We start from the raw sequence: 14,208 nt of genomic DNA, 5'->3' as shown, positions 1-14,208 counted from the left end.
AAGGGAGCGGCGCCTGACACTAGTCCGCGGGCTCTCCACGTTTCTCTAGAAGGGGGCGGGGCAGACAGCGGCGCGGCCAATCGGAGGCGCCCACGACCCACCCCAGCGAACTTGGAAGTGGAACCGCGCTGAAAGCCCTGCCTGAGGCGCGTGGCGGGGTCCGCAGTCGCGCACGGGAGGTTAGGGCGCGCGTGGCGGTATCGCTATGGTGTCGGCCAGCGCGTGCGCCGGCCAGGTGGGCGCCGTGCTGCCTCTGCTGCTGGTGCTCTTCGACCTGCTCGGCGAGGGTGAGGGGCTGCGGGGCGAGCTCGCGCTGGTGCACGGCGCTGCACGCTGCCGGGGGAGAGGGGACAGGGCTGTTGCTGGCGGGGCAGTGCCAGCCTTCTGCCGGGGGAAGCTGCTGCCCAGCGTGCGGGGGGTGTTGTGGTGCTGGGACGAGGGGCTCGGAGGTGTGGGTGAGCTTGGGGGTGGTTGGTTGGCACTGTGGGGTGAGCATGGGGCGGAGTAGCGCCGGGCTGCTGAGGGGACGAGGCAAGGGTTAGAGTTGGTGCTTTGGTTTGGTTTTTAGTGATATGTAATCAGATGCTCACCACAGAGAATCCCGCACTTCCCTGAGCGCTGTCACGTATTACCACATCACAGGGTTACTTACCATCACAACCGCACCGTTGAGTGGTTTGAGTATTATGTATGCCCCTTCACCTACTGACGCTTTGAGGAGTATCACCGCAGCAGCGCTGTGCTGGGCTCCAGTAGCATGATGCCACCTGGGAGAGCAAAGCAGATCTGTGCTGGACTTGGGGGCAATGCCAGCCTGTGGGTATTGAAATGAGGTAAATCTGTGATTGTCAAAGGTGCACTGCCATTAATTCTGGGTACAACCAGAGAATTATGGCAGTAAAAAATAGAAAAGTTTGTAACTTTTCTAGTTGGGGGCTGTGGACAGTCACTTTGAAAAGAATAAATGTTTCTGAAAGTTCTAAATGCAAATAGATATATTTTAATAAAAATATGATGACCAGAAATAAATGCAGCCATCACCATTAATCGTTGCTTTTAAAAATCCTAGTATTTAATTAATGGCATATCTAGCTTTGTGTTGTAGCTTTGTTTTGGTGAAACTACAGCAAGGTCAGTTTTATGTAGTTTGGTTTCTATTCTTAGTCCTTCTTAACCTGTTTTCAAAAGAAACTAGGGAAATTGATAGGGTGCTAGGTACTGTACGATTTTTAAAAGTGTGGATCTAGCTTAAAGAATGCCATGTGGAAATGGTATTATGGAATTCCATACTCATTGTGTCTCACTGATTTCCATATCAGATTTGCTCAGTTTTCAAGTAAAAATACTTTTTTCTAACTTTTAGCTCTATAAGGTTGCTTTAGGCTCTGAAAATCAAGTTAGGTTTTTTTTTTTTTTTTTTAATCATTCATCACTGCCAAGAATAGTGGTTCTGAAGAACAAATTATTCCCTCAGCTACACTTGTGCAACCCTTTCACTTTCAGATTGTGTCCTAAATAACATCTATGTAATCATATGGAAAGCTAATGGGGTTGCACAGGTGTTTGTGAGGGCATAATTTGAAAGCCGGTTGTACAGATGTATCAGAAGACACAGTTTGGCCTGCAAAACTTGCATTATTGCTTGTAATGAATGAGATGGAAAAAAACTGTTTCACTGTCACAGCTCAGTGAATTAGACCTCTCTGAGGGCTGTGGTCACTCTGGAGGTTAGAAATGCACTTCAAAGTTGTATTAAATGAGAAGTCTAAAACCTGGAGTGTACTGGCTGAATGACAATTTAATATTGAATGTAATATGGCAAAGATACATTGTAGTGTATAAGTATATGCTGCAGGATTGTATTGGTTTTTCCCCAGCTATTTCTGCAGCAATGTTAAAGGAAGAGTACTAACACTAGAAGAATCAGTCTAAGCATTTGTACTTGTTTTTAAGCATCTGTAGATAATTCATCTTCCAAATATGTTCCCTATAGATGCTAGGAGCATGGATGACCTTGGTGCTTTGTTGATTGTGGCCTTGGTAGTCACAAGTTTACTTTCTAATTTTGTATATATTTTCCTAAAAGCAAGCTTTAGTAGATCGTGAAATGTTCTCCCAGGGACGGGTGTCATTTAAACCTAGACTGGACAAAGCACTCTAGACAGGGAACAATTCTACAGATACTTGGATGGCCAAAATATGATCTATTAGGTCTTTTTTATCTCTAATTTCTATGTCTTTAATATCTCTTATGAAGTAATATTTTATTTTGGTATATGAGTGGTTAATGTAATACATGACTCACATTTTCAATAGCTGTAGATCATTTTGTACATGTACATTGTACATTTTTAGTTTCTTCTTACTCTTGGCCTAGTGCTGAAAGAGTTAAATAGTGAAATGGAGATTTGTAAATGGGGATGGTGTATTACTGTGAGGTTTCTATCCTCCTAGAGGCTGTGTTCATCTCTTCTTCTCTCTTGGAACAGAAGCAGCATTTTAAGTCACAATTGTGATGGGTTGGATCACAGAAACCCCCTTGGGGCTGCCAACTGATGCGCTAAGACTACTTCTGCCCCTGCTTTCCCTGCCAGCTTGGGACTCCAGAGCCCTGCTTGGTTGCGCCAGACAAGCTTGTTGGCCACAAACACAGACCCAGGTCTGAACCACGTCCCACAAACTGCAAGCTTAACTGAAAGCAGCTTAAGAAATGTTCCTGTCTTTAACACTCAGATGCCCAACTCCCAATGGGGTCCAAACCCCAAATAAATCTCCAGAGGCGTAGCGAGCGCCCTCCGTACCCTCCGACTGGAGGGGGCCCCGCAAGGAAGGGGGCCCCTAAAAGTGGCAAAATAAATACCGCATTCCAGTTTCTGCATTGTAAGGGGCCCTGCCCGGACATATGTTCGGAGGGGGCCACCGTTCGGAGGGGGCCACGTTCTTTGTTGCTACGGCCCTGCAAATCTCTTTTACCCTGTATAAAGCTTATACAGGGTAAACTCATAAATTGTTCGCCCTCTATAATACTGATAGAGAGAGATGCACAGCTGTTTGCCCCCCCCCAGGTATTGATACATACTCTGGGTTAAATAATAAGTAAAAAGTGATTTTATTAAATACAGAAAGTAGGATTTAAGTGGTTCCAAGTAGTAGCAGACAGAACAAAGTGAATTACCAAGCAAAATAAAATAAAACATGCAAGCCTATGCCTAATACAGTAAGAAAACTGAATACAGATAAAACCTCACCCTCAGAGGTGTTCCAGTAAGCTTCCTTTTACAGACTAGTCTCCTTCTAGTCTGGGTACAGCAGTCACTCACACCCCCTGTAGTTACTGTCCTTTGTTCCAGTTTCTTTCAGGTATCCTTTGGGGGTGGAGAGGCTATCTCTTGAGCCAGCTGAAGACAAAATGGAGGGGTCTCCCACGGGCCTTCTCTTGTGGGTGGAGACCCCCTCCTCTCTCCTATGCAAAGTCCAGCTCCAAGATGGAATTTTGGAGTCACATGGATAAGTCACATGTCCATCCATGACTCAGTTTTTATAGGCAGCAGCCATTGCCCACATGCTATCTTGACTGTCTTCAGGAAGACTTCTTATGTGGATTGGAGTCTTCCAAGATCCATTGTTCGTTAAGTGTTTCTTGATTGGGCACTTAATTTGCACATTCCTTTCTCAAGGAGCTGACCAAATGCTTTATTAAGACTACTTAAAAATCAAGCAAGTACACAGCCAATATTCATAACTTCAAATACAAAAATGATACATGCATACAAATAGGATGAATAGATTCAGTAGATCATAACGTTTACAGAGATATGTTACATGGCATATGTAGCATCAAACATATTCCAGTTATGTCATATATACATAGATTCATAGATTCTAGGACTGGAAGGGACCTCGAGAGGTCATCGAGTCCAGTCCCCTGCCCGCATGGCAGGACCAAATACTGTCTAGACCGTCCCTGATAGACATTTATCTAACCTACTCTTAAATATCTCCAGAGATGGAGATTCCACAACCTCCCTAGGCAATTTATTCCAGTGTTTAACCACCCTGACAGTTAGGAACTTTTTCCTAATGTCCAACCTAGACCTCCCTTGCTGCAGTTTAAGCCCATTGCTTCTTGTTCTATCCTTAGAGGCTAAGGTGAACAAGTTTTCTCCCTCCTCCTTATGACACCCTTTTAGATACCTGAAAACTGCTATCATGTCCCCTCTCAGTCTTCTCTTTTCCAAACTAAACAAACCCAATTCTTTCAGCCTTCCTTCATAGGTCATGTTCTCAAGACCTTTAATCATTCTTGTTGCTCTTCTCTGGACCCTTTCCAATTTCTCCACATCTTTCTTGAAATGCGGTGCCCAGAACTGGACGCAATACTCCAGCTGAGGCCTAACCAGAGCAGAGTAGAGCGGAAGAATGACTTCTCGTGTCTTGCTCACAACACACCTGTTAATACATCCCAGAATCATGTTTGCTTTTTTTGCAACAGCATCACACTGTTGACTCATATTTAGCTTGTGGTCCACTATAACCCCTAGATCCCTTTCTGCCGTACTCCTTCCTAGACAGTCTCTTCCCATTCTGTATGTGTGAAACTGATTTTTTCTTCCTAAGTGGAGCACTTTGCATTTGTCTTTGTTAAACTTCATCCTGTTTAACTCAGACCATTTCTCCAATTTGTCCAGATCATTTTGAATTATGACCCTGTCCTCCAAAGCAGTTGCAATCCCTCCCAATTTGGTATAATCCGCAAACTTAATAAGCGTACTTTCTATGCCAATATCTAAGTCGTTAATGAAGATATTGAACAGAGCCGGTCCCAAAACAGACCCCTGCGTAACCCCACGCATTATGCCTTTCCAGCAGGATTGGGAACCATTAATAACAACTCTCTGAGTACGGTTATCCAGCCAGTTATGCACCCACCTTATAGTAGCCCCATCTAAATTGTATTTGCCTAGTTTATCGATAAGAATATCATGCGAGACCATATCAAATGCCTTACTAAAGTCTAGGTATACCACATCCACAGCTTCTCCCTTATCCACAAGACTCGTTATCCTATCGAAGAAAGCTATCAGATTGGTTTGACATGATTTGTTCTTTACAAATCCATGCTGGCTATTCCCTATCACCTTACCACCTTCCAAGTGTTTGCAGATGATTTCCTTAATTACTTGCTCCATTATCTTCCCTGGCACAGAAGTTAAACTAACTGGTCTGTAGTTTCCTGGGTTGTTTTTATTTCCCATTTTATAGATGGGCACTATATTTGCCCTTTTCCAGTCTTCTGGAATCTCTCCCGTCTCCCATGATTGGACTAGATGTCCTCCTGAGGTCTCTTCCAACCCTAATCTTCTATGATTCAATAAGTCTATGAAAGACAGATTTACATTAAAATATGGGGAGGAATTAAGGCATTATTAGATAGAAAGAAATGTATGGGTACATGCGTGCTGGATGGCCTGAAGGAGTGATAATGGGATATAGAAGGGGGTCTCAGATACCATGCTGTTGGGTGCAACCTGCATGGATGGGTGAAGTGATAGAAGAATCTTTCACCACCAACCTATTGATCTGAATCCTGCCCAGGTTGGTAGTGACCTCCTGATGGCTAGTTGGTGGTTATAAGCATATTTCCATAAAGTCTTATGGGGTGACCGTCACAACAATCTCCCTGATTTTAAGAGGAGTTTATGGGATTCTCTTGGAGAAGGGTACTTAGGTTGGGGAAAGAGATTGTGCTGGAGTTTACTATTAGAACTGGTTAAAAAAAATTACTATTTCACCAGCTCATCTTCCAAGAAAGTCAGTCAGTGCATGTTCCTCCAATTCACAAGTTTCTAATTTCACACCTAATACTTTTTGGTACCACCAGTCATTGAACTGTGACTTTTAAAAAGTTCCCTTTGCAACTCGTTAACTTGCTGTAGAAATTTGTACCTCAGATGTCTATCTCAGGGTTATGAAAAGGTTCCAGAACTTTTGGAGGTGAACTGCAGCTTGCACTGCCATTTCCCTAGTGTTCTAGTATCTGATTGAAAATGAGCCCCAGTCTTCCTTTGGAATTCTTCTGACTTAAGAACATAAGAACGGCCATACTGGGTCAAACCAAAGGTCCATCTAGCCTAGCATCCTGTCTTCCGACGGTGGCCAGTGCCAGGTCCCCCAGAGGTAATGAATAGAATAGAATCATCAAGTGATCCATCCCCTGTTACCCATTCCCTGACTTCTCCAGCAGAGGGGCCTTGTGCCAAATTAAAGCCTCTTGGATCAAAGACTAGATGGAAAAGCCCTGTTTCTCTTCTGTCCCTCCATCCAAGTAGCGAAGCAAATGGGTCATAAGGAGTGGGAGAAAAGATGGGCCAGCTCTACAGGCACCTTAGCACTCGGAGCTGGCTTCACTCTCCGCTAAGCTTCTGGGAACTGCTTCTCCTTACCACCCTCCTTTTTCCTTCCCCTCTCACTAGATTTCTCTCACTGATCCCAGGGTGCTGCAGATTATGGAGGGGAAGGAGCGTCACTGATGACTTTCTTTTGCCCCCATCCCCCCATGTCACTTCCATTTTTGGGAGTGGAGGGGATATCTCCTCAGTTGCTAGTATCCAAAGTTACTCCATATTCTTAGTGAGTGGCACAGGTGTTCCTTTCTCAGTCTCCTCCCTTCCCAAACCTCCTTTGCCTAATTGCTTTTAGAAGCAGTACAGCTGCTGCTGTAGCTAGCTGTGCCTCGCTGCTACTGAAAGGCAGACCTACTTGAGTAGGGGCAGGGCTCTGTGAAGGGGGGAGGGTTTCAGACCCTGGCTCAGGACCAAGCCCAGATATTTACCCTGCGCTGTTGATGAGCACCTTTGTGCCACTCCTGAAAGCTCCTTGTGGTGGGCACTCCTCTTCCTGCTCTATACACACTAGAGTTTCCCCTCAAAAAAACTTTCTGCAATACGCAGAAACATTAGAAAAAAATCAGCAGTTAATAGCAAAATGTCAGACTGTCACTTTAAACATCACACTTCCATGTAAAATTCTTTAAACCTTTTATAGTTCCATGTAACAACTTAGATTAGTGTTACTGAAGATGTATACATATTTTCTTTATTTTTATGGCCTCTTACTTTGTGTACAGTCAACTTCACTATTTCCTTTGTATAGTCACATAACTTCCTTTGTTGCTTGTTGTTTGCATGGGCCTGTCACATGCCACGGTGAAGAAAGGTACATTTTGGAAGAAGAAGAAGAAGAAGAAAAAAAAGAAAAATGCTTTGGAAAAATCACAAACTCAGCAGGGAGACTCAAACATGTGAAACTGTTTTAATTGTTTTTTTAAACTGACTAGATTTCAACCTGACTGAGCCCCTCTTAAGGTTATACATAGAGATTTAGGGGATTTTAAAGTTTGTATATTCTAAAGGTTGTATATTGTACATCAGACATTCTAACTCTGCTCCCAGGATATAACTACCAGGAAACCTAATATTTCATTTCTTGAGCTAAAACAGGTAGAAATAAACAGTACTGTCAGGGTTACAGGGCTAATTGCACCTCTGTTGCCTTCTGTATCTGAGTCCATCCCCTCAGCTATCAGGCCTGGTGCCTTTACCTCTCTTCGGGTGGAATTCTGCAATTCTCCCACTCTTACTTAGTTTGGCCTCAGCTACCCTATCAGCCATGCTTACCCTGCAGGTGCAGCTGGGTTTGGCACCTGCAGTCCTTCCTTTCAAGAGTCTGTGACCAGTGCTGCATATAGTGACAAGACAGCCTTCTTACAAATCAAAACATTGCTTTGTTCCACTGTTAAAATTAAACAATTAGAAAAAATGATTAAAAAACAGCAAATAGACAAGCTCATGAACTATCTTAAGTATAGGCTTACCATTCCCTGATGATAGCCTAGTCAGATCTAGCTTTTTCAGACACCCCAGAGGGTCCTGGATGTCAGTCTGTTCCCCTCCAACATCTTGCCAACTATTGCCTTACCCAGGGGGAGAGGTAGGGAGCAGGAGAGCGAGTGTGTGTGCGCGTCAGTCAGTCAGTCTTTATCCAGCCAGAATCTTAATTACTATCAGTTCCTGGGCTTTTGTCCATCTGGACCAAACCAGTGTAGTAAGCTCAGCAAGAGAGCAAATCAGACTCCTCAGAGCCAATAACTCTTCCACTGTCTCATAACAATCCTCCAGTTTTTACCTTGGGTGGCTTGTCTTGGGCCATTGTTTCCTTACAGCACATTATTAAACTAAACCAATGTATACATACAGAAAACATCCCAGTAACCAAGTCAGCGTACGGTATTCAAAAATTATTATACAGCTGCTCCATGTCTGTCACAGTTGGCACTAAGGGTTCCATTCTGTGTCCCCTTTCCCCACCCCCTTATGGAGCTGATTGCGCTATGATGCTTAGCTTCTTGCAGGTAGGGTTTCCAGGCGTCTGGTTTTCAACCGGAATGCCCAGTTGAATAGGGACCTTGGCAGCTCCCATCAGCACAGCTGACCGGGCCACTAAAAGTCTGGTTGGCCGCAGCGGGGCAGGCAGGCTCCATGCCTGGTGGCTCCGCGTGGCTCCCGGGAAGCGGCAGTATGTCTCTCCGTCTCCTAGGTGGAGGGGCAGCCAGAGGGACTCTGTGTGCTGCCCCCGTCCGCAGGTACCGCCCCGAGCACTGGCTCCACAGCTACCATTGGCTGGGACCCAGAGGGACATGCCGCCGCTTCCCGGGAGCCGCACAGACTTCCTCGTCCCCTGGAAATGCTGGGGCTGCCTGAGGTAAGCGCCGCCCAGAGCCCACACCCTGAACCCCCCCCGCGCCCCATGCCCCAGCCCTGAGCCCCCTCCGACACTCCAAACTCTTGGCTTCAGGCTTTGGGGACTTTGGGTGTGGCTGTCCCTGCTCAGAACTTTCATTTGCTTCTATTGTACTACTCTTGGTGTAATTCTCCATCAGCACATCTCATATCTGTTCCTTTCAAAATCTTGACAGCATTGATGTATGTGCTGCTTCTTTCAGTTTAACTCTGCTGAAATCCTTGTGCATGCCTTCATCTTCTGTATGCTATATTACTGCATGTCTCTTCTTGATAGTCTCCCCAAGTTCCAGTTCTGCAAACTTCTGCATTTATGTAATGCTGCACGGTTTTTCTCAGGTATACAAAGAATTATCAAATCAGCCCCATTCTCAAACAATTTCACTGACTTCCCATTTTAGAATCCAGTTCAGAATTGTCTTCTTTGATTTATAAAACACTCTGGACTTGCTTCTCCGTGTTTCACATCTTGTTTTTCCTCTCTCCCCATCAAAGTTCCTTCTGCTCATCTAACACTGGGCTCCTCTGTCGCTTCTGACAGTGTGGTTACTGTAGGGAACTGTCCTTCACATTTCCTGCATTTGGAACAGCCTTCTTATATTTCTCCTTGAATATATTTGTTTGCCCTTGTCTATTCCTTTTAATTTGCCTCTCTCTGCCATGATAGCTGGAATTGTATTATATAACTCTTCTTAAAATTATTTTGGGACACTTTATATGAAAGATACTACCCAGAACAAGTAAGTCTTATTGTATAAACTCTATTCTTGGAGCTGTACTGACATGATTGATGATGAATCAGGAACAAGGAAGTGAAGAAAGCTGGTTCAGATTCAAGCACCATTCCAAAGACAGAGAGAAATCAATCTTTTCTAAATTAGAAAGGATAAATCTGGTAGAGAAATGTTGTGTTCCTCACGCAAACAAAATTGAAGTGTGAGGACAAGGGGCGGGAGGCCCTGAAAAGTGCTGTCTCCATTTAGAGCTGTGTTATTGTGAAGGATCCTATTTATTATGCAGTTGAATACCTGACCTGCTGCCAGTGTAGTTTTATTGTCAATGAATGTATGTTAATTTCAGTGCTGTTTGTTTGATTTTGCTGTGGTCCATAGCCAAAACTGTCTTTTGACCTCAGTTGAAATGAAATGTGATCCAGTAGAATATCTGACTTTTAAAAAGGGCTTTCACACTAAAGCAAATTTGAAGTGGGACATTCTGTACAAGTGACTCACTCTCACTAATTGTCTCTGTACCATTTGCTGCTGCAGCAGGTATTTATAGTTTAAGAACCTTCTTCCAGTTGACCCAGCATCTGCTTGATACTGCAGTGACATCAGAACCCTGCCTTTGTTGACAGGCCCACCTGTCTGGAAGCCCCATCTGAGTGTTGGACATACGTGTACTTTTCTTATCTAGTGATATGTTTGAGGTGTCAGTTTTTTGAGTTAGTATTTCAGGCCAGTGAAGTTTTCTCAGTGACCAGATAGAGAGAGGAGATTTGTTGGTAGGAGGGGATCAGCTGGAAAGAGCCATGGAGTGGAGCTACTTCAGCAGCGTAATGAGGAAGCACAGCCCATATTCCCAGTTGATGATCTGGTTTGCAGAAAGTCAGTTTACAAAGAGGCCCAAATCTTGTTTTTTAAACAGAGTGGCTCTTCTCTCCAAGAGACTCCTCACTCCTTTTCTCTGCTCCACATTTTGAGAGAACAGCCATCGTTCCACTTTAGAAATTGCCATACTGGCTCTGACCACTTGTTCATCCATTGCTGCAGCCTGTCTCTGAAACTGACTAGTGTCAAATGTTCCAGAGGAGGGCACAAGAAATTGTGTGGTTATAATTATGAAATAACTTGCTCAGAGGGGAAGTTTCTCCCCATTCTTGCCAGATATTCTTATGCCCTGAGACATTAGTGTTTAATTTTCCTCATGTTCTAAAGCCTCTCTTAAGTAGCTGTGGATGTCATACGTACATACAGATGTCTAAACCTTTTCTAAAGATAGAAGAATAAGGGACAGTCAATTAAATTAAAAGGAACCACATTTAAAAATGATGTAAGGAAATGCGTTTCACCACTACACATGCTGGGCTTGATCCCGCACCATGCAGTTGATTGGCGTTTCACCATTGATTTCAATGGAAGCAGGATTAGATAGTCTCTGCAGCAATAACAATTATAAACTCAGATTATACTGTAATAATTATACTGTCTGGGTGATGGAAAGTGCTTGGCTTTGTTCACGTTTCATAAAACACTAGGGGCTGACATGTCTCTTGTACAACCTTGCTCTATAGGAGTTACTGTACTTGAATATTACATATGGAAAGTGTGACTCCTGGCAAACAGTTTGTCTTGGAATATGAAACACTATTCTCGTCAGTGTTTGTTTAAATTCCATTTATAATATCAAAATATGCATTAGAACCTGTATTTAGGACTTGAATTTGTAAAGATCCTTAAATAAAAAAGCATGAAATAAAGTTAAAGGGAACTTCAAAAATTTCTGTGTAGACACTCAATGAAGAGAATATGAAGTTATCCATCACGCTTTCATGATCAGGTTATTGAACTAAATTTAATATTAAAAAATAACTGCTCGTGTTTATTCTGTTATGCACAGTATGTGATCCTTGTATTTAGGATTTTAATTACAACAGGAGAGGACAATGTATTTTGCTATCTTATTTGGATGTAGAGAATCTTGTATGTGCGAGGGCTAGGTAGAATGTAGTTAGTGATGCATATTCAACAACTGCTTTTAAAATGGTGGCTTACAGTATTTAGACTTTCTTCATTATAACTAGATCTTTGGGGGGGGGGGCAGAAGAGTTAAAAGTCTGAAAGGAAACTGAGATGTTGTCTCAGTATTGAGAAATGTAGCATTTTGTTTTCATGTGCTTCTGTATCAGCCATATATTTTTCAGGTAGGGAGCTCTTGCCTGGTAACAAAATAAGAACTGTCCCTTATGATTTTTATGTATTAGGGAGGGGGAGGGAGAGAGAGAACACTATCCATCCCTTTTTGGTAGTGTCAACTTTGCTAGAATCAAACTGCGATTAAAAATGTTGACCCTTCTATTTTAGGAGTCGAATGTGGAATAAATGCTGAAGTAGAAAAACAACTCGAAATGGGCAAGAAGTTATTGGCAGCTGGACAGCTAGCTGATGCCTTGTCTCACTTCCATGCTGCTATAGGTGTGTATCTGATGATAACATTATTTGACTGTGCTTGTGGTGCAGGATTTTTGTATTGAAATGCTCTATCCTTCACTCTTCCTCATAATTTGCTTAATTAATAAGACCCCAATTCACAATGTGTGGGTGGACTGCCATGCCCTTGTGGGATCACATGGAGCCCTACTGACCTCATGGATGCAGCAAATGGGACCCCACATGGGTGTGGAAAATTCCAGGATCCGAGCTCAAACCTAGAACAGCCATAGAGTATGTGAACACCAAGCCTGGGAGGTGTTGCAAAGCATGAGGCAAACTAACTGCTTGTAACCACCTGGATTAGTATTACATATTACATAGTATTACATAGGAGGGCACATAAACCTAAGCATAATGTTGTGTAGGCCAAGCAGATTTTACATATTTTAATAAGATTTACTCATCTGTATTGATTTATATTTTAAGTGCAGCTTGTTTTGCATGTATTTAGATAGACAGTACTGTACCTAGAAACAGCCTATTTACCCACTTGTATAAACATGATGACAAAATGCTAAAGAATCTGCTGTTAGTATATTGTTTTGAAGCAGGCCGTGGGCCTTATGAAATGTTCTGGTGGGCCGTGTATGGTCCATGGGCCTTAGGTTGGGCACCCTGGGTATAATCTGATAACATGTCCCTGCTATTGTCTTATCAAGATTAGAAAAGAAAACCAAGTTAACAAAAAAAAAGGGGGGGGGGGCTGTGTGGGAAAGTGGGGTGAGATGGGGAGGGACTTATCCCTGTTTTCTTCCTCTACCCTCCTCTCCAGCCCCATAAAAAAAATCAAGCACATACTTTTTAAAAATACTACATATTCCTTGGGTGGGGTAATCTTCCTGATTTAAGAGAAACTGTGAAGTGTTTCGAGACTTACATTCCAGTACTAATTTGATTTTTCATAACTTTTAAATTCTCACACATATCCATTGGTGGTGTGGAAGACAAGGATTGTTGCAAGTTCATGCATTTTTGAGTGTGTTCATTGCTTGGGTTGAATGCAGACTTGTGCTTTGGAATTTTATAATCTTAAATCTGCTATTAGGGTGACCAGATGTCCCATTTTTAAAGGGACGGTCCCGTATTTAAGTCCTCCTGCAGGTGTCCTGACTTTTCGTTAAAAACGGGCAAATTGTCCTGAATTTTCTGTCGCTTTCCCCACCCCCCCATCAGTACTGGTGAGTCCTGCTGCTGGTGGGTCCCTGCTCGCCAGCTGCCCGCCCAACAGCGGTGGGGGGGGGGGGTCCCGTGGCCGACGGTGGATGTGGGTGTGCAAGGCTAGTGGCAAGGCAAAGCTGCAGTGCACAGGGCCGGCTGCTCCTCCTGCTGGTCCATCAGCACAGTCTCCACTGCATGCTGGCTCTTGGCCAGCAGGCCCCCCCCCCCCTCCCTGTTTCTGGCTGGGTGCTTCAAGCTGCGATGGCTGGTGAGTGCGGGCAGGCACCAGCTGGTTACGTGTCACCTCTGCTGCCCACCCGTCAGCCTTTTACATGATCCCCTTCTTGCTGTCTTCTCCATGCTTTGCTCCTTTAAACCCCAGCCCCACTGCTCCTCCATAGCTCCCCCGGCGGGGTGTGTCCTGCTCCCAGCGCTGTGTGGAGAACCAGCCCCTGGTCAGAATGCTCAGCTCACCAATACCCTGGCCGGCAGGCTCCTTCCTTCCCCCATTAGCTCTGGCTGGGCCGGCGCCCCAGGAAAACTCAAGACCCTCTGGCCTGGGGCTCTGGCCAGGAGGAGCCGAGCCCTGCATGTGCCAAAGACCCGCACAGCGCTGGCATGGGGAAGCCTCTCCGCTCCTCAGCTAAGCTCTGGAGTGGCAGGGGGGAGGGAGGGAGTGGGGAAGCATTTTCCAGACTGTTTGTGCCCCGACCCGGCAGGCTCCACAGCAGCCCCTGGGGGAGGGGCTTGGCACCCTCTTACCTGCACCCTGCCACCCTGGGTCATGCCCTCAGGAGCGCAGGGCTGCTCCATCCCCTAGGCACCCTCCACTGCTGAGCCACCTCTCTGGCCAGGTTTGCTGAAGCCCCTGCAGTCAGGTTCCCTGGGCCCTGATGCACAATGCATCCTTAGGGCTTAATCCCTTCCTGCCTGCGCTGTAGACGGGGGAGGCTGGATTATGTCGGTGGACAACAGCAGCCTGGAGGTGTTAGCTCTCCCCGTGTGTGTGTGTGTGTCGGGGGGGGGAGTATGGGTGTGTG

General features: G+C 44.7%; 1 protein-coding gene across 1 annotated transcript in view; it reads left to right on the top strand.

Moving 5' to 3' along the window:
- Positions 1-205: 205 nt before the first annotated feature.
- Positions 206-14,208, top strand: part of DNAJC3 (DnaJ heat shock protein family (Hsp40) member C3) — a 62,515-nt gene continuing 48,512 nt past the window's right edge. Inside the window, exons 1-2 of the mRNA XM_065423658.1 lie at positions 206-287; positions 11,882-11,992. Coding sequence (XP_065279730.1) covers positions 206-287; positions 11,882-11,992 — 193 coding nt within the window. The remainder of the gene's footprint in view (positions 288-11,881; positions 11,993-14,208) is intronic.

Source organism: Emys orbicularis, chromosome 1, assembly GCF_028017835.1.
Source record: "Emys orbicularis isolate rEmyOrb1 chromosome 1, rEmyOrb1.hap1, whole genome shotgun sequence".
Classification (NCBI taxonomy): Eukaryota; Metazoa; Chordata; order Testudines; family Emydidae; genus Emys; species Emys orbicularis.
This window is presented reverse-complemented; position numbering and strand designations above follow the sequence as displayed.